The 19,406-nt window shown below is 37.0% G+C and overlaps 1 protein-coding gene across 1 annotated transcript in view; it reads left to right on the plus strand.

Annotated features, from left to right (window-relative positions):
* EPB41L4A (erythrocyte membrane protein band 4.1 like 4A) overlaps positions 1-19,406 on the plus strand; it is a 475,159-nt gene that overhangs the window by 331,474 nt on the left and 124,279 nt on the right. The window contains exons 6-9 of the mRNA XM_007947582.1: positions 860-980; positions 3,204-3,291; positions 4,795-4,883; positions 5,644-5,707. Of these exons, the coding sequence (XP_007945773.1) occupies positions 860-980; positions 3,204-3,291; positions 4,795-4,883; positions 5,644-5,707 (362 nt within the window). The remainder of the gene's footprint in view (positions 1-859; positions 981-3,203; positions 3,292-4,794; positions 4,884-5,643; positions 5,708-19,406) is intronic.

Consider the following 19,406-nt stretch of genomic DNA (forward strand, 5'->3'; position numbering starts at 1 on the left):
CCCATCTTCCTTCCGAGGAGTGGCTGGTGGGTTTGAACTGCCAGCCTTCTGGTTAGCAGTCAAGTGCCTTGGGCACTATGCTACCAGAGCTCCCAAGTATCAAGCTTGTTGTTGTTGTTGTTATGTGCCGTGGAGTCAGCCCCGACTCATAGCGACCCCTCCTTGGGTTTCCAAGGCAGTATCACTGCGGAAGTAGGATTGCCCAACCTTCCAAGTATCAAGCTAGGTGGGGAAAAATGAGACAGCATGGTCCTTGTTCTTGTGGCATTTGCAGACCAGCAAAAATCTACAAAAAAAACCATTTTAGTGAAAATATCATATCAGTGAACTAGATTAGGCCTTGGAAGGTAGGTTAATGGAGAATTTTTATAAGAGAGTGACTTTTCTGGTTTAATTTTTCTTTGTGTAAACTGTAAAGGGGTTACATGTAGCAGCATATTACATTGCCATGACCGTTATTAGGGGCAAATACAGTTTGAATCACATACACTATCTCTTGATGTCATTGTCTGAGAAAGTATATTGAGATCATTGTTTTTCACCTCTAGCATTTCTACTGTATGCATTTTAAATTATGTTTACAATATTTTCCTTTATATAACTTAGGAGAATATTTGAATTTAAATGATGATAAGTATATTCTATGGGAAAGCAAAAATATATAACTTATGTTTTTAAGTCAAGATTTTGTTTATACATCCATATATATGTTCACCAAAGGTGTTTTACTACAGATAAAGTTGATTATTATATATAAGTTTATTAGCAGTTAGGCGTTTGAAGAAAAATGTGTCAGCATGATAGGAGTATCTCCTATTCCTAAAATGGGGAAAAAAATGCTTTTTTTCTTTATTTTTAGCTGAACTTGGAGACTATGACCCATATAAACATACTGCGGGATACGTGTCAGAGTACCGTTTTGTTCCTGATCAGAAGGAAGAACTCGAAGAAGCCATAGAAAGGATTCATAAAACTCTGATGTAAGAATCACATTTTACATTGCATTATCCACCAACCATTTTCTTATGCTATTGGCAGCATAAGAAAAATTTCTGGAATGATAAATTCTTCACATCTGCTTTGAACCTTCTAGTACTTTTTTTCTTTTTTTTTTAGTTTGTTTTACTTTTTATAGCACTGAAATGATCATAGAAAATGCAAACAGTTTATAAATGTATAAAGAAGAAGGCAAATCCTAGTACTTGATATTTTTGTTTAATGACCTTTTAGATCTCTCTCTCTATGCATACTTAATCCCTGGAGAAAATTCATTTTATGTAGATTTATGTATATATGACTTTACATTAATGGGATTATTCTTTATTTTATTTTGCAGGCTTTTCTTTTTTCTTTTTGTTTTTCAGTCACCAGGACCTTGTGAAATTTTTAAAAATTGTTTTAGTTTTTAATGTTTTTCATTATATTTTCTAATATGTTTTTTAGCCACAAAAATTACAAATGCTTTACTGTATTCTGGATTGCCATTTCTTAGATTCTTCAGTTACAAGCAAAGTCCTATTTAGTCTATAGCAACAGATCCAGAAATGATGACACCAGCATGGAGCCTCTGAGTGTATTATGTTAACACCACATGCACTTGTGAGAATATGCATGCTCCTCTAGGAAGATTTTCAATTAATGGCCTGAATCATTGAAGTTATAATTTAATTATAGTTATTTTGGTTAAATCCTCTGTACTGATTAAGTTTGCTTTATTGTCTTCTGTGTAACATTCCATCTTGAATTTGCCTGGGTTAAGATCCATTTTATTTAAGAGAAAAAAAAATAATAAATCTGGTCAACAAAAAATGTTTGCCTAAAGGATCTATTTCAGTGAGTAGAAGCAGAAGGCAGTTGCTGAATTGCAATGAGAGAGACCAGTGTCTCCATCTTACATTAGCATGCGCTAGAATGCTCTCCAGCCTGATTATAGAGTCCTTCATTTTAAGGTTTTGCTGAAGTGGATTTTAAGACTATGGATTTTAACTTTATGAAGGGCAGTGTGTTTGGCACATTGTGAGAATACTAATTATACTAGGCATTTGAAAGTACAATTTTATTTTGAAATTATCAAAGAGTGATAAGTAATAACAACAACAACATGTATGCTTTATTTGATGATGCTGACATGATTGCTGTTTCTGAGAGAAAAAAGCTTGGTCACAATTAGGAGCTTACTTGTATCTAATCTGCAATGAACATTCCTCATGGATATCACAAGTATGGTAGGTATATTGCTAGGTTTCCTGTGCACCATGGCTGAAACAGCAATATGTCAATATAGAAATACATTAAAGCAAGAGTTCTTAATTTTTTTAATTCATAGTACCTTTTGTTAACCACTAAAATTTCCTTTTCTCTTTGTCCCTCTCTTTATGATACACACACACACACACACATACAGTTTCACTCATCCATGAAGATTTCTGGCAGAATGCTCAACTTCATTAGGATTCAGTGCTGTTTTCTGTATATTATTGCCAGTGAAGATTTTGGGAAGGCATGAGGAAAAAAGACAAATATTCTTAAAATTTCCAAATACTAATTAGAGCATTTTCAAACGGTACACATGCTCAGGAGATATGGATTGTGATGCCAGTTGGTTTGGACTGGGGCCCATTCTCTTCCCTGCCCACCCCCCTCTAGTTCTTTTCCTTCTGATGGAGAGCTATTGGCGCGAAGACATTTTACTCTTTGTTATGGGTGCATTTTTTAATTTGAATGCTTAATTCCCAACAACCTTTTTTGGGGGTTTCTGGAACTGAGGTTAATAAATACTGGAACATTGGGAAGGAGCCATGGTAGCTCAGTGGTTAAGCAGGAGAAAGATGTAGCAATCTGCTTTGGTAGAGATTAACAGCTTTGGAAACCTTATGGGGCAGTTCTACTCTGTCCTATAGGGTCACTATGTATTAGAGTCAACTTCAGCGGGGGGTTGGGTTCGATTTTAGTTTGGGATTTTGGGAACTGGGTATAATGAACAAAAATAGATTTGGTAAATGAAATGAATGTAAGTATCACCTCAGAGTATAAAATTTTATCACCTAGAAAGCGAGGATCTTCTTGAAATACAAAGATTTATATTTGCATTAGGACAAAGGATTATTTATTCTCCCAGTGACAGTAATGAAGACAGTTTACATTCCCTGTGAGAACAGTACTTAACAGTTAAGTAAGACTTTCTGTTTTCATGCTTGGGATAGGGGTCAGACTCCATCTGAAGCTGAACTGAACTACTTGAGGACTGTCAGGTCCCTGGAGATGTATGGTGCTGACCTCCATCCTGTCTATGTGAGTAACATTTAATTAACAGAAAAAATTTTAAGATGATGATATTTTTCTTAGAAAGTCATAGAGACTTCTGAAGGAAAGCTGCAGTCTTGTAGTTTAGCAAGCAGATGATACTTTTTCATCTGTGTTTTTCAAACACAAAATATCTCTTGTGTGGATTAAACCCTAATGAGTTTTGCATAAAAGTCTGTGATTATATTTCCATGTGTTGAAAACAATTAACTGGGGTTGAAAACACAATCTGGATAACAGCTCCAAAGGGCTTAGTCTAAATGTCAAAACAATTTAAAATTGGTCTGTAATTGATTGTATTAGACAGAAAACATGAAGATTTTCCAAAAATAGATTTTACGGCTGAAAAATTTTCACGAAATGCCTTGCCAGGTAAAGTAGACATTAGGCAGTAGTCCAAGGTACAGCTATTGGTGGTTCTGTGTTGGATGTGCAGGTTCTGTTAATTTTAGGGTTACTACCTACTGTAGGTGTCACGGTATTAATAGAAACATTTTGAAGATTTTCTTCAGTGCCTGATGAACACTTGCCAAATATAGTCAGTGAGCAATTCCAGTGAATCTGTGTGAGTGTTCTGGATCCAGGTCTTAGCCTTTGAGCCAGTTGTCTAAAGCTATCAATTGATTATTCTGTGCCAGTGAGATTAAAATGCCATTGCCTTTGATTTTATGAGTTTAGTTTGGAGTAGTCATATTTGATTATTTGAGAAAAAGAGTTAAGTGCTTTACTCTTTACAGGAAATGAATTGCTAAAGAGTCTGAATTTGTCAATTGGATAACAGAACTTAATTTTTTAAGGAACCTTGATAAGACTTCCTATAATGCAAGTAACTCATTCATGCATTCATTCTGTAATATATAATTTTTTAAGGAACCTTGATAAGACTTCCTATAATGCAAGTAACTCATTCATGCATTCATTCTGTAATATATCTTTTGCTCATCAGGGTTTCCTAAAACAAGAAATCATCTCACATTATTTTAAAGAGTTAGAAGCATTCCTGGGGTTACAGTGAATTTGGTGATAAAAGTTACAGATTTGGGGGAAGTAACACTTTCCCTGATATACTGGAATCCAATCTCATTAGATTCTTTGTACTATTGTTTGTCCCAAATACTTCTAAAACTTTTCCCTCCCAGCCACATTAATCTTTTAGGTTTTCAGTTGTTTGTTTTCTTTTACTATTCTACAGGAACCATATAAAAGAGAGATTCTCCTGGAAAATGATTCTGCGTGTATACAATGTTTTTCCTAATTCACAGACACTCTTTGTGGGTGGTGGCAATTTATGGCCAATGAGCTGGGTTCATTAGACTTGTACATCCATTCCTTTAAGATATTGGTGTCACTTAGCTAGCTTTCTAAGCTGACAGCTTTCAAATATTAGATCCAATATTAATATGACAATTTATGTTTGTATAGCCCTTTACAGTTTGACAAAGCTTTTACATGAATAAACTCATGGATATAGGCATATGTTTGTTTTCACAGGGAGAAAACAAATCTGAGTATTTCTTAGGATTAACTCCGGTTGGTGTTGTTGTCTACAAGAATAAAAAACAAGTGGGGAAGTATTTCTGGTAGGTACAACTTGAAAGCAGAGTTGGTAATAAAGTTATAAACTGTGTATGTGGGCTTTGTGGAACTTGTAGGTAATGAAAGGTTGGGGAAAAAAACAGCAGGTACATTTCTAGTGGTTGATAAATAAATGACTGAAATTGGATATGTTTTTTCCCAATACAGCTTAGTGTATATTTTCTCTATAAATTTCAGGTACTATGATTCTGGACTCTTTTTGCCCATGGATACAGTGCGCTGTGGAATTTCCCACCCATTTCAAGGCCTGACTGGATTCCTGTGTTCTGGTGCACTGTGGGCTGAGGATGACAAAAGTTTGAGTTCTCCCTCTCAATGAGGAGAGACTGGGGAGTCTATGACCCTGATCTTTGTCTGGGAAAGGGCCTGGGGACTTTCTGATTGAAAGGTTGGAGATTCAAGTCCAACCAGAGGCACCTGGCAAGAAAAGCCTAGAGATCTACTTCTGCAAAGTCAGCCATTGATAACCTATTGAACAGCAGGTCTATTTTGACACATGTGGCATCACCATGAGTCAGAGTCAACTGGATTGGTTTCATTTTTTGGCTGTGCTTTTAGTGGAGGAGAATAACAGAATTTTGTTTAGAAGGATGTCCAGAGCAAAGGACAAAGAACTCCACAGTCAGTGAAGCAACATATAATGAAACCACCATTAACGATCTTTTTCCACTGAATTACTTCTTTGAATTTCTGAAAGATTAATTCTTGACAACAACAATAACAAACACTTTCTTTGTTTTTCAGGCCTCGAATTACAAAAGTTCACTTCAAGGAAACTCAGTTTGAACTCAGAGTCTTAGGAAAAGATGTAAGTTTTTGTTTAAAAAAAAAAACTCACTGCCGTTGAGTTGGATCCAATTCATAGTGATCCCTCCTTGGATTTCTGAGGTGGTGGTGGTATCACTAAGAAAATAGATTGCCTAATCTTCCTTCTGAGGAGTGGCTGGTGGGTTTGAACCCCAGAGCAGAAGACATACCTGCTCATTTGTAACTTAAAATGCACCGTGAAACAAACTACCAGGTTTTCTTCAGCTGCAGCCACATGGAACCAGGTTCATTGACTCAAGTGCACAACTTCTCAAGAAGGCGAAAGGGAAGTAAGTAGAAATGAATGACATGAAAGTGGAGAAATGCCATGTAAGTTTTAGGAAGGGAAAATATCTTTTCAGAGCAGAGGAGGATAACGCAACACAACATACTGCCATTGAGTTGGATCTGACTCATAGCAACTTCTCCTTGGGTTTAGTTGATTATCATTATTAGGAGAAACCCTAGTGGCTCAACAGTTAAGCACTTGGCTGATAATGGAAAGTTTTGTGGTTTGAACCCACCCAGTGGCTCTGAAATCTGCTCCTGTGAAGATTGTAGTTGTTGTTGAGTGCTGTTGTGTCAATTTAGACTCATGGAGACCCAATATGACAGCATGGAACTCTCTCCCAGGGTTTCCTAAGCTGTAATCTTTATAGAAATAGATCACCAATGTTTTCTCTCACAGAGTGGCTGGTGGGTTGGAACCTTTTGATTAACCATTGTGCCACCAAGGCTCCTTCAGTAAAGATTACATCCTAGAAAACCCTATATGGTAGTTCTACTCTCTCACATAGGTTCACTGTGAGTCATTATTAGTGTGCTTTTCTCTTTAGTATCATCTGTGAAGGTAGGATTCCTGTTCTAAGAATGCAGTTTGCATACAAAATAAAGTGTCCTGTTTTGCTGTAAAGTAAATTAACAGCTGTAGGAAATAACATTTTTACTCTTTCCTTTGTTGAGGATGGTAGATAAACCAGATGGGAAATTCTACATGCTGTCAAGCGAGAATGCCAGGTGAAAGTGCAAAATGCTAACTTTTGCTCTGCAGCTTGGCAGTGTCCTCCAGGATTGTGTGGATAATGGGCACTGGATTTGTCTGCACCTGAAGATACTTTCATGCTTTGACAGGTAGCTTTTAGGAAACTGGACAAAAGAAAGAGTGGTGGTTACATTTGTGTGTTAACTTGGCTGGGCCTGGTTGAGTGGCTGGGCAGCTGAATGTAGTTATTCCCCATGGTGAGATTAGTAATTAACTCCATGATGGAATCTACTGGAGCAACTGAGTAGCTGCTTTGGGTATGTGATCTGCTTCCTATATATAAGAAACAGCTTTGGGGATTGTCTCTAGCTTATGGCATGCTTGAACCCTGCATGTAACCGTGTCGTTGTTCAGCAGCCTGCCATGCTCTGCTGACCTTGAAACTTTCAGTAGACTTGAATGAGCAGCCTGCCATGTGGTTTGGTAATATCGGGACTGTGCCATTTTGTTTGTTGACCTTGGGTCTGTCAGTCTCAGCAGCCAGTAGCTACCTGAGTGAAGTAGCTTCAGTGGCCCGGGAGCCAGGAGCAAGAGGCAGAGCTGAAGCCCAAGGTTGAGGGGCTTTCACCCAGCCCCTAGAGCCTGAAACTTTGAACTCTGACTTCTAGCCTCCCGAACTGCAAGAGAATAAACTTCTGTTGGTTCAAGCCATGCCATTTCTGGTATATTCCTGTCAGAGCAGTACTAAGTAACCAGAACAGAAAGTAAGGCTATAAAAGTTTCTTTTTCGTGTGACCATGAAAATAATGCTCCTTTGAAGTGCTATTATAATAATCCATATGTTTATCTTATGATAAATGACAGTAAATATGTAGGAGAATCTACTCTTCTTTTTCTTTATGTAGAACAAAAACTAAGTGAATAGAGTTGAACTAACTTGCTTTCTGATGAAATACTTGTAGTATAAATAAATAAATAAAAACTGTGCTCAGCTTATGTATCCACAGTTTGAGACAGAGGAAAGGCACAGTTATAGATATGGTTGCAACATAGTTTTGGGCACAATGCCTCGTGTAGTAGGCACTCAGTATCTGTTCAGTGAATCAGTCTACTGAGAGTGTATACTGCCTAATCAGAAAATGTGATATTACTATTTGTTTTCCTTTTTTGGGAAAAAAAAATATACCCCCCTGAACAATACATGCTGAAATTTATAGATAAAATTAGCATTGGATTTTTGAACTGAATTTTAAATCATAAGGAAAGGGAGTTCCAAGTTTTTCAAGAAATAATAGGGCCCAAAACTGTATAGTTGCTCTTAACTGTCCACTTTGGAGAAACTTTAGAGTTATCTTTATTCTTGATTAGAGACAGAAGTCTTAAAAGGTGTGTTAATGAAAGCTTGAGTCAGTGGAAGGATTAAAATTATTCATAAAAGTGCCATACCTAGATAGTAAGATTGTATAGTTTTCCCCCTATACTGCCACTGGTTTCATACTACTATTTTTTTCTCCCATATTTGAAGAAAACCTAGAGATTTTTGCCAGATAATTTTTAGAGCACTTAGTGGGCTAATGAAAGGAATAAGTTCTGTTAAATATATTGGTTATAATGTTTCAAGTGTTTTAGGAGAATATGCTAATAAAATAATAAGATTTTTTATGGAAGATTACTGTTATTCATTTTTCCCCTTTATACTTATGTTATACTTATGTTATTTTTGTGAGTGAGGTTCTTTGGGGATCTTCTTCTATGTTATCAATACAGTATCTTAAAGTGTACTCTTCTGTCACCAGATTATTGTTTTTGTTAGTTACCACTGAGTTGATGCCGATTAATATGTGGTAAAATCAACCTGTGGTCAGAAAAATCCAGGGTCATTAAAAAAGAGGAAGACCTTCAGTGAGATTGATTGACACAGTGACTACAACAGTAGGCTCAAACAAAGCAACAATTGTGAGGATGGCACAGGACCAGGCAGTCTTAAGTCCTCTTGTATGTAGATAGGGTCACTATGAATTCGAATCTACTCAGTGGTACCTAATAAGAACAACAACAAAATCAAATCTAACCAGAATTCTCAACTTCATAGACTTCTTCATTATCAGGAGCAGACAACAACAAAATTAATACCACAGTGTCATTTTTTAATGGCAGTCTGTATGGTAGGGTATATTCAGTTCAGTTCCCAATCCTTTTCCATCTTTGAGATGTAATGAATAATCAGGTGTGGCCTGAGGCACTGCACAGGTAGATCTGCCCCATAGCATTTCCTAAAGCTGTAATCTTTATGGAAGCACACTGCCTCATCTTTCTCCTGTGGAGTGGCTGGTTGGTTCCAACCATGACCTTCTGGTAAGCAGCCGAGCACATAACCACCACTCTACCAGGACTCCTTTGGTGATCTTCAATGAGGTGGAAAAGCAGTTTGCATAGCTGAGAGGATTGAATCAAAGGGATTTATTACTATTATAAAGAGCACATGAATTTAACGAAAGCACTACATTTCCTGAGCATTTTTGCTGGCAGGGTCTTTTTTTTCTTTTTCCACCAGGATACCTTTCTTTGAGGCAGTAATTTACAAAATGGTAGAATTAACTTGATTATTATGGAGGCCTAACTGTAATCACTGATTGAATGAAAAAGCTCCCTAAAGCTGGAACAGTAATCACATTCAGCTTGAAAAATGGTCGACATGCTTATTCTGCTGGTTTTCTGGTCTGCTGGTTTGGCCTAAGAGACTTAACTCAGTATGTTCAATGCCTTTAGGGCTAAATTCAGAGATTCAGTGCCCAAATTAATAGACAATATTCTATGGATTAAAAAAAATTTCTTGGTGTAACACTATACCACTAACACTGTCCAACTCCTTTATCAATATTAACTATTCCCAGTATAACCTATCTTAAATACTAATAGCCTATTGTGCTGTTGACTTGGTTCTCATTGATAGTGACCCTGTGTACAATAGAACTAAACACTGCCATCTGCATAATCCTTGTTGTTTTTGAGCCCATTGTTGTAGTCACTGTGTCAGTCCGTTTCATTGAGGGTCGTCCTCTTTTTTGCTGACCCTCTACTTTACCAAGCATAATGTCCTCCTCCAGGGACTGGTCCCTCTTGATAACATGTCCAAATGATGTGAGGTGAAATCTGACCATCCTCACTTTTAAGGAGCATTCCAGCTGTGTACTTCTTTTCAGACATATTAACATACATTATTTATTTATTCAAGGAACTCTGGTGGTGCAGTGCCTAAGACACTGGACTGCTAACCAGAAGGTTGGCCATTGAAACCCACCAGCCTCTCCAAGGAAAGATGATGGGATGATCTATTTCTGTGAAGATTTAGCACCTTGGAAACCCAGTGGTGGTCGCTATGAGTCAGAATTGACTCAATGGCAGTGAGTTTGGTTTTCTTGAGTTTTGATTTATTTATCCATGTATCTTTTTGCATCTACAAATACCACAAAAAAAATCTCATCTTTCATAGATATGAGTAACATAGTCAACTCAGTGATTCAATTTAGGAGAGAGTTGTAAATGTTGTGTACAGTTAAATATTGGTTTTGTAAAAATTTGTGCCTCTGCAAGATTCAGAAACCAAACACTTTTATCTATTATTTTAACTTTAAAATAGGCCCTGTTTAATACAGTACTTCACAGAAAATCTAACATTTTAATAAGAAGATCTTAGATGCTGACAGAAGAAAATTTTAATTACCCGTTATGCTAAAATTCAGAGGTAATGATTATTAGTATTTTTACATAATTCTTTTCAGATTTTACCCGATTCAAATGATTGTATATCTATGTGTGCCTATATGAAGGAGCCCTGATGATGCAAATGATTAAGCACTCACTACTAACCAAAAGGTTGGTGATTTGAACCCACCTGGTGACTTGGTGGGAGAAAGACTCGATCTGCAGTGTAGGAAACCATATGGTGCAGTTCTACCCTGTCATATGATGTCATTATGAGTTGAAATTGACTCAGTGGCACCTAACAATAACAGCAGACCTATATGTGCATCATTCCTTATATTGTTTTTTATGTAGCTTTTATAGTTGTTATCCTATAAGCATTTCCTGCTATTTTATTGTATTTATTCATATGTGTCTACACAGTGCTTACTAACTTTATTTTTATGTGTTTAACTGTTTTTCTTGTTATTGTAGGTATAGTGTTTTCCCCCATTATATCTTCTTTTTTTTTTTCCTTTGGTGTGTATGTGTGTGTTAAATGAAAGTTTACACAGCATATTAGATTCCCACCCAACAATTCATGAATTGTTCTGTGACAGAACAGAATTGGTTACAATTCCTGTCATGTGTTAACACTCTCACCATTTCCATCCTGCTGCTATCCTTCTAGTTGCCCTGTCCCTTCTTGCCTTCTCATATTTGGTTTAGTGTAAATGTTGACTGTTTGGTCTCATATAGTTGACTGTTTAAAAAACACATTTTTCATGGGATTTTAATTGTTTTTTGTTTGTATAAGTTAAAACTAAAGAATTTTATTTTTATCTCTGATCCAGGGCTTTGAACCAGTTTTTTCTTGTTGGGTTGCGGCTGATCAAGTAAAATCAGAACAGATCTGATTTTGTAAAATGTGAACATACAAGAATGATAGCTGGAATAGGAAAAATTATAGGTTGATGCACTGCTATAAACTTAATCTCCCTCCTAGATAACAAGGGCAGTGTGCACATTGCATAGCAACCAAATTTCTGTACAGGCACTGTCTGAAACAGTGGTACCTGGCTTAAAGTTGGTGGCCAGCTGTATGGTTTTGTATTGTCTTGTTCTCCATAGTCCTGGCAATAATCCAGTCTCCCACATCAGATTCCTGAAAGGGCTCACTATGCTTTTTTGAGTCTCCCATTCCAGGGCTTTGACTTATATTTTTTCCCATTCCAATTATTGTTCCAGTACATCTACATTTTACAAATTCAAGTCTGTTCAGATTTCGGCTGTGAATGAGCCAGTTCCAATCCTACTCAGATTTAACCACTTTCCTGAATTCTTATTTTCTAGCTAGGAATTTTTAATTTGATTCTCATGAATTTTTCTAGCTGTACAATTATATAACTTTCAAATATAAAAATAGTTTGTTCCTCCATTTCTGTTATATTTTGTGTTTTATGGTGTTGGTCAGAACTTTTAAAAGAATATTAAATGATATAGTAATATAAGTGGGAGCTCTGCTGGCATAATGCCTAAGGCATTTGACTGCTAACCAGAAAGCTAGCAGTTCAAACCCACCAGCCACTCCTTGGAAGGAAGATTGGGCAATCTAATTCTGTAAAGATACTGCCTCGGAAACCCAAGGAAGGGTCACTGTGAGTTGGAAATGACTCAACAGCAGTGAGTTTGGTTTGGTTTTTTTGCTTAGCAATATAAGTCATCCTTGACTGCGTTCTCATTTTAATGGAAATATTTATATTGTTTAACCACTTATAGTTAGTCTTTCATTTAAGAATATATATTTTCAAGTGATTAATTTTTTTTTTTTAAAACGCTCTTTTCAAGTGGTTGATTTTCATTGAATATCTTTTGAAAGCTAAGATAGTTGCTTGTTTATTTATTTAAAAAACCCAGGTGAGAGATAATGTAGCTCTCTCTGACCAAAGTAGCAAGAATTGAAGTGGTAAGAAGCTGTTGGATTCTAAATTTAAACACAAGCGTTTCCTGGACATGGGGAGGTATAAGAGAGGAGTCTTGGGGATTTGAAGGTGTTTGGCCTATGAGGCAGGAAGAATGAACCTACCATCAAGGGACATAGAGAAGACTATGTGTAGAGCAGCATTCAAGGGACTACAAGAGTTGTGTTTTGAATATTTTGAGTTTAACATGTTTCTTAGACATTTAAGAAGAAGGGTTAACAAAGAAGGGGAAGGCCCTTAGCGAGATGGATTGACACAGCGGCTGCAACGATAGGTTCAGATATAGCAAGGGTCGTGAGGCTGACACAGAACAGGGCAGTGTTTTGTTCTGCTATGCATAGTATCTCTATGAATTGGAGACGACTTGATGGCACCTAACAACAACTGGCACTTAGCTGGTATTCAAAGTTATGACTAGATGAGATCACCAAGAGCATTAGTATAGACAAGAAGAGAAGCAGCAGAACCAGCAAAAGAGACTGAAAAGGTATAGCCACCAAGGTATCAAGAACACCAAAACAGTAGGGTGTCCCAGAAGCCAAGAAAAATGATGTATTAAAGAGGTGTCAAAGAATTTTGACATAGATAAAGACAGAGAATTGACCAGTGGATTTAGGAATGTTACAGGAGATCATCGACAGGACCAGTTTTGGTGGACTGGAGAAAGCAAACTTCAAACCACTCTTAGGTATGTGTAACCTAGAGAAACATAGAGACATATATGTTCATCACAGCATATGTATAAAAGTCAAAGTGAAAATAACCTAGAAGTCCTTTAATGAACAATTTAATTGATGCACATTCACTGAGGAAAAAATAAAATTAATAGGAAGAGAAGGATTAGAGGTGATGAAATAGACAACTTTTCTGAAGAGTTTTGGTGTAAAGGACAGCAGGCAAATAGGATGGTCTCTGTTAGGGGAAGAGGTCAAGAGGAGATACTTTTTTTTTTAAGTTGGAGGAAATAATAGCACAAACGTATACTAATGGGAATGATCCAGTAGACAATGAAGACTTGGTGATGTAGGAGAGAGAGAGAGGAAGAATTACTGAAATAACATTCCTTGAGTAGGTCATAGGGAATGGCATCTAGTGCATAAATGAAGGACTGGCTTTAGACAGGAACCAGGACAGTTCATCTCTGGTTAGCAGGCAGAAGGCAGAGAGAAGGACTGTAGATCAGAGTGAGTAGGTAGTTCTCTCAGGATTGCTGTGTGTTTTTTTTCCCCCTTTTACAGAACTAGGTGGCAGACTGAGACTGAAGTTGGGGAGGAGGTGTGGGGATTTTCAGAAAGGGGAAGGTATGAAGTAGCTTGGGAAAGAAAATAGACAGTGACATATGGTATGATGTCTGGGTAGCATTGTTGTGAGTTGCTGCCGAGTTGATTCTGGCTTCTGGTGACCCCATATGTGCAGAATATAACTGTTTCATAGGGTTATCTAAAGAGCTCTGGTGGCACAGTGGCTAAAGCATTCAGCTGCTAACCAAAAGATCAGTGGTTCAAACCCACTAGCTGCTTTGCAGGAGAAAGATGAGGCAGTCTGCTTCCATAAACATTTACAGTTTTGGAAACTTAAGAGGCAGTTCTATACTGCCCTATAGGATCACTCTGAGTTGGAATCCACTTGATGACTGTGGGTATAGTGTTTTCTTGGTTATAACCTTTCAGAAGGAGATCACCAGGCCTTACTTCTGAGGCACCTCTGAAGTGTTTGAACCTCCAACCTTTCAGTTAGTAGTCCAATGCTTATCCATTTGCATCATCCAGAGATTCCTTGCATATTACTAAGGGTCATGAATTTACAGTCAGCCCAGTGATTGTGTGTTCTCCACCACATTCAGTATAATTGATGCTGGCACAAAGTGGAAAACTGGATTTAACCAGGTTTGTGTTTTTGTCAAGATAATTAAAAAGAGAGAAAAGTGCAAGGGAATCCAGTGAGGGAGGGGAGCAATTACAGTGATTTCCCCTGGAATTGAAGCTGGATAAGAAGGTGAGCAAGGACACTGCCCTGTAGATCTATAGGCATAGGTCCTGGTGAGGTTGAAAAGTTGTTAGGGGTCGAGCACTGAAGGGAGAATTGGAGAGAGAAGTGCTGGACAGAGAGTGGAATGCTCACCATTAAAATTATGGTGGGGTCACAGTTACTAAACACAAGAAAGTTTAGGGCAGTGTTTCTCAATTGGGGATAACCTCCAACCCCACCCCAGAGCATTTGTGAAATTATTTCTGATTGTAGCAGATTAAAAGTTTTTGAGGAAAATAGGGCATAATTTAGAATCACACCCAAATTTCTTGGTTTATGCAACAGGGAGAGAGGTAGAATTCCTAGCATTAAGTCCAAAACTTGGCAAGTAGTAAGCATATTTGTGGAATAAATGAAAGAATGAATAAACGAGGGGTCGCTATGTGTCGGATCCAGCTCAATGGTAATTTTTTTTTTTTTTTGGTGATTACCTTTGTTTTTAATGCACTATGAAACTAACCTCAGGTAAACTTACCAAGCATGACAGGATGTAGAACCAGAATGTTCCTGGCAACTCTAGCCATGAGTAATTAAACCCACTTGGCAGAGCTGTCAGGCCTACTTTGAAGAGGAACACAGGAAGTGATGATGGCCAGGAGTTGACACTGTTTGTCAACAATCTGAGAGGCCTCACTTATGTAAGCTAATGCTTCCTTTCACTTCTTAAATAGAATTATAAATTTATTTTTTAAAACTTTATTTGAAAATAATTTCAAATGTATGGAAAGTTACAAAAATAAAATTATCACAAAGGCACCTGTTTATCTATGTTTACTTAGATTCAGTTATTATTAAATTTTACCCCATTCTGTTATCATTTTTGTTTTCTCTCTCCACACACTCACACACACCGCTTTTGGGACTGATTCAAGAGTAAGTTACATTCATCATGGGTTTGAAATACTTTAATGGTTAAGTAGAAGGTCATTGAAAAAAAGAATGACTTTCAATGAGATGTATTGACACAGTGGCTGCAACAAATAGGCTCAAACATAGCAAAGATTGTGAGGATGGCATGAGGCTAAGCAGTCTTTCATTCCATTATACGTAAAGTTGCTGTGAGTCAAAACTGACTTGATGGCACCTAAACCCACCAGCCACTCCTCGGAAGGAAGGTTGGGCAATCCTACTTGCGTAATGATACTGCCTTGGAAACCCAAGGAGGGGTCGCTATGAGTCGGGGCCAACTCGACAGCACATAACAACAACAACAGAATCCAGTTAGCCTCCTTTAATCTGGAAGATTTTCATAGCATTTATTTGCCTATTATGACATTGATATTTTTGAAAAATATACTTCCACCTCACTTTTTAGAATAGAAAGTTTTGTATTTCATGTTTTCCTGATGTTTCCTCATGATTAGACTCAGCTTATACATTCTTAGCTGGAAACCTGCATAAGTAAAGTTGTATCCTCTGGGCATCAGGTCTGGAGGTACATGAGATCCATCTGTCCCTTGTTGGTTACGTTTGATCCACCCAGTCATGGAGTTGCCCATATGATAGTTTAGTTTTAAATTTTTCAGATTCAGTAATGGTTAAATAACATGATTTAAATCTAAGTCTCACATTTAAAAATATCTACTTTGGACAATTCACTAAACATTTAGCCTATATTTTTTTATATATAAAATGAAAATTTTATAGAATTGTAAGGGTGAAATCACCTGGTTCAAAGTCAGCCATATAAGAGGCACTCACTACTTGTTTCAGCATTGTAACTGTCTAGCAGTTGTCAGACTACCTTAAGATCCTGAATTAGCACAAGATAGGAGCACAAGGATCACAGTGATCTTGACCAGTTCTGGTTGGTGAATAGCTTGTGCCAAAGCAGGAGGGGAAGCCCCAGTGTTCCATGATCTTTCCTTAGCTTCACTTGGTAGTGTGTTTTGTTGACTTTTTCCATAATTAAAACATGGTTACAGCAAGATGGTGGAATAGGTGGATAAGCTACACAGATGCTCTTCCACAAAGAAAAGAGAAGCCAGTTGACACAGAAGAGATAATCCTGGAGCCTTGAGTGTTGAAAGGAAGGGTACAGAAGTGGATTAAACACCAACTAGTAGAAAAACCTGAATGAAAACAGTAGGTAAGGAGACAAATGGAGCTGCAGACTGTCAGCTGTCCTGATGGCATGGACAGCATGAGTATTTCTAAGTAGTTTTAGGACCTGAGAATTAACCTAAAAATCGGCCCTGCTCACCAAGGGCTGTATGGACTACTGCACAGGTAGCTGATGACTGAAAAGGAAAGGAGGAGACAAACTGAACTGTAGACTTTTGGCTGTCTGGAGAGTGGAGCCATTTTGAGTGTTTACAAGTGGTGGCCATTTTGGATATTTAAAATGACAGCATTCTCATTCAGATTCCAGGGACCTAAGACAACACAGACATGTGGGAGGGTGAAGACTGGAAAGGAGACAGCTGGTGAGTGCATTAGTGCTGCCAACTAGTGAATAGAGGAGTACAGTACCCTGCTTACTCAGATAACATCCAAACAGAACAAAGAAAATTAAAATCTTGGGAGAATCAGTCCAACATACAATCATCAATTAAATATAAACACAAAAACATCACAATGTCTCAAAGACAACAGACCATCACAGTCCACACAAAGAAGCAAGATAAAGCAATAGAAACAAGGGAACAGTATACAGACCCAGAACACATCCCTGAGGAAAAAGCAGAATTGGAACTCCCTGATAAGGAATTGAAAAGGATTAGATTTAGTATCTTCAACAAATTAAGAGAAAGATAAAGGAAAACACTGATAAAATTGAGGAAAACATAGACAAAACCCTAGAAGAATTTCAGAAGACAATACAAGAACAAAATTACAAAATAAATGAAGAACTAGAAATGATACAGTCTACAGATATAAATCCAGAAGATTAATACTAAATTCTCAGAAATAGGTAACACATTGAACAGGCAAAGGAATAGAATAGAATAGACAAAATTAGTGAGATTGAAGACAAATACCTCAATACTTCTTTGGAAAGAGATCAATCATAAAAGAAGATCAAAACTAAATGAAGAAAGCCTAAGGTCCATGTGGGATACCTAAGGTCCATGTAGGAATAACCTACAAGTAATTAGAATTCCAGAACAGGAAGTGATAAAACCACAGGGAAAATTGCCGAAGATTTGTTGGAAGAGAATTTCCCTGATATGATGAAAGACAAGAATATATCCGTTCAAGAAGTTCAACAAACCCCAAATAGGATAGATCCCAGAAGAAAATCACCAAGCCATTTCATCATCAAACTCACCAAAATCAAAGACAAAAAAAGTGTGAAAGCAGCACAGGAAAAATTAAAAGTTACCTACAAAGAGCAACCAATAAGTCTAAGCTCTGATTTCTCATCAGAAACCATGCAGGCAAGAAGGCAATGGGTAGTATATATAAAACTCTGAAAGAAAAAGTTTTCAACCGAGAATTATATATCCAGGAAAAGTGTCCCTCAAATATGATAGTGAAATTAGGACATTTCCAGATAAACAGAAATTAAGGGAATTTGTTAAAACCAGACCAACCTTACAAGACATGCTAAAGGGAGTCCTTTGGACAGAGAACCAACAACAGCAAACAACAACTGTATATCAATACATGTGATGACATAACCCAGTAACCAACCCAGTTATGGAAGTATCCAAAGTAAATAAACCTACAAGATTGTAAACAGGGAACTAGAGGTACCAATTGGCAAATGAAGACAACTACAAACCAAAAAGAGTGAAAAAATTGTGTAGTTACAAAACTTCTAAATGATGAGGAAGTCATTTGCAAGATAGAATGCATTGTTCTATCAAAGAAAGATGATAAACCTTCACATTAAAATTAAAAAGAGGACAAACACAAGTATTTAGCAAATATGAAAACAATAGCAACAAAGGAAATGATAACATGATTCATAAACAAAATAAGCTCAACACAGAAAATTATATGGAACAAAGAAGTCAGCAACACCACAAAAAACACATAACGAAATGACAGCAACAAATTCATACTTGTTGATACTTACACTGAATATCAATGGATTAAATGCATCACTCGAGACAGAGAGTTGCAGACTGGACAAGAAAACATAACCCATCAATATGCTGTCTACAAGAGAAACACCTTAGAGAGAAAGACATAAATAAACTAAAAATAAAGGTTGGAAAAAGATATATCAAACAAATGGCAACCAAAAAAGAGCAATAGTGGCAATATTAATTTCTGATAAAATTGACATTAAGACAAAAACCACCATAAGAGACAAGGAAGGACATTATATAATGATTAAAGGATCAATTGAACAAGATTTAACCATCATAAACATCTATGGATCCAATGAAAGAGCTCCAAAATAGATAAATCAGACTAACAGAAATGAAAAGATAAATAGATGACTCTATAGTCATAGTAGGAGACTTTAGTACACCACTTTCAATGAAAGAGAAAACAACTGGAAAGAAACTCAACAAAGATGCAGCAGAACTAAACAATGCAATCCACCAAATTGAACTTACAAACATCTACAGAGCACTTCACCCAACAACAGCACAATATACATTCTTTTCCAGTGCACATGGAACATTCTCCAGGACCATATGTTAGGCCACAAAGCAAGGCTTAAGAAATTTAAAAACATTGAAATACTGCAAAGCATCTTTTCAGATCACAATGCTATAAAATTAGAAATCAACCATAGGAAGGTCAACAGAAAAAGAGCACCCACATGGAAACTGAACAACACCCTGTTTAAGAACCACTGGGTAATAGAAGAAATAAAACAATTCCTTGAATCAAATGAGAATGAAAACACAACATATCAAACTCTTTGGGACACAGCAAAAACAGTGCTCAGAGGCCAATTTATAGCAATAAATGCTATATAAAAAAAAAGAGGAGCAAGAGGCGGGGCAAGATGGCGGACTAGGCAGAAAGATTGCACAGACCCTCTTCAACAAAGAAAAGGGAAACCAATTAACACAGACACAGAAGATAATCTTGGACCCCTGAGCCTTGAAGGAAAGGAT

The sequence above is a fragment of the Orycteropus afer genome, unplaced genomic scaffold (genome assembly GCF_000298275.1).
Source record: "Orycteropus afer afer isolate SDZICR_OR568_19922 unplaced genomic scaffold, OryAfe1.0 scaffold00191, whole genome shotgun sequence".
Taxonomy (NCBI): domain Eukaryota; kingdom Metazoa; phylum Chordata; class Mammalia; order Tubulidentata; family Orycteropodidae; genus Orycteropus; species Orycteropus afer.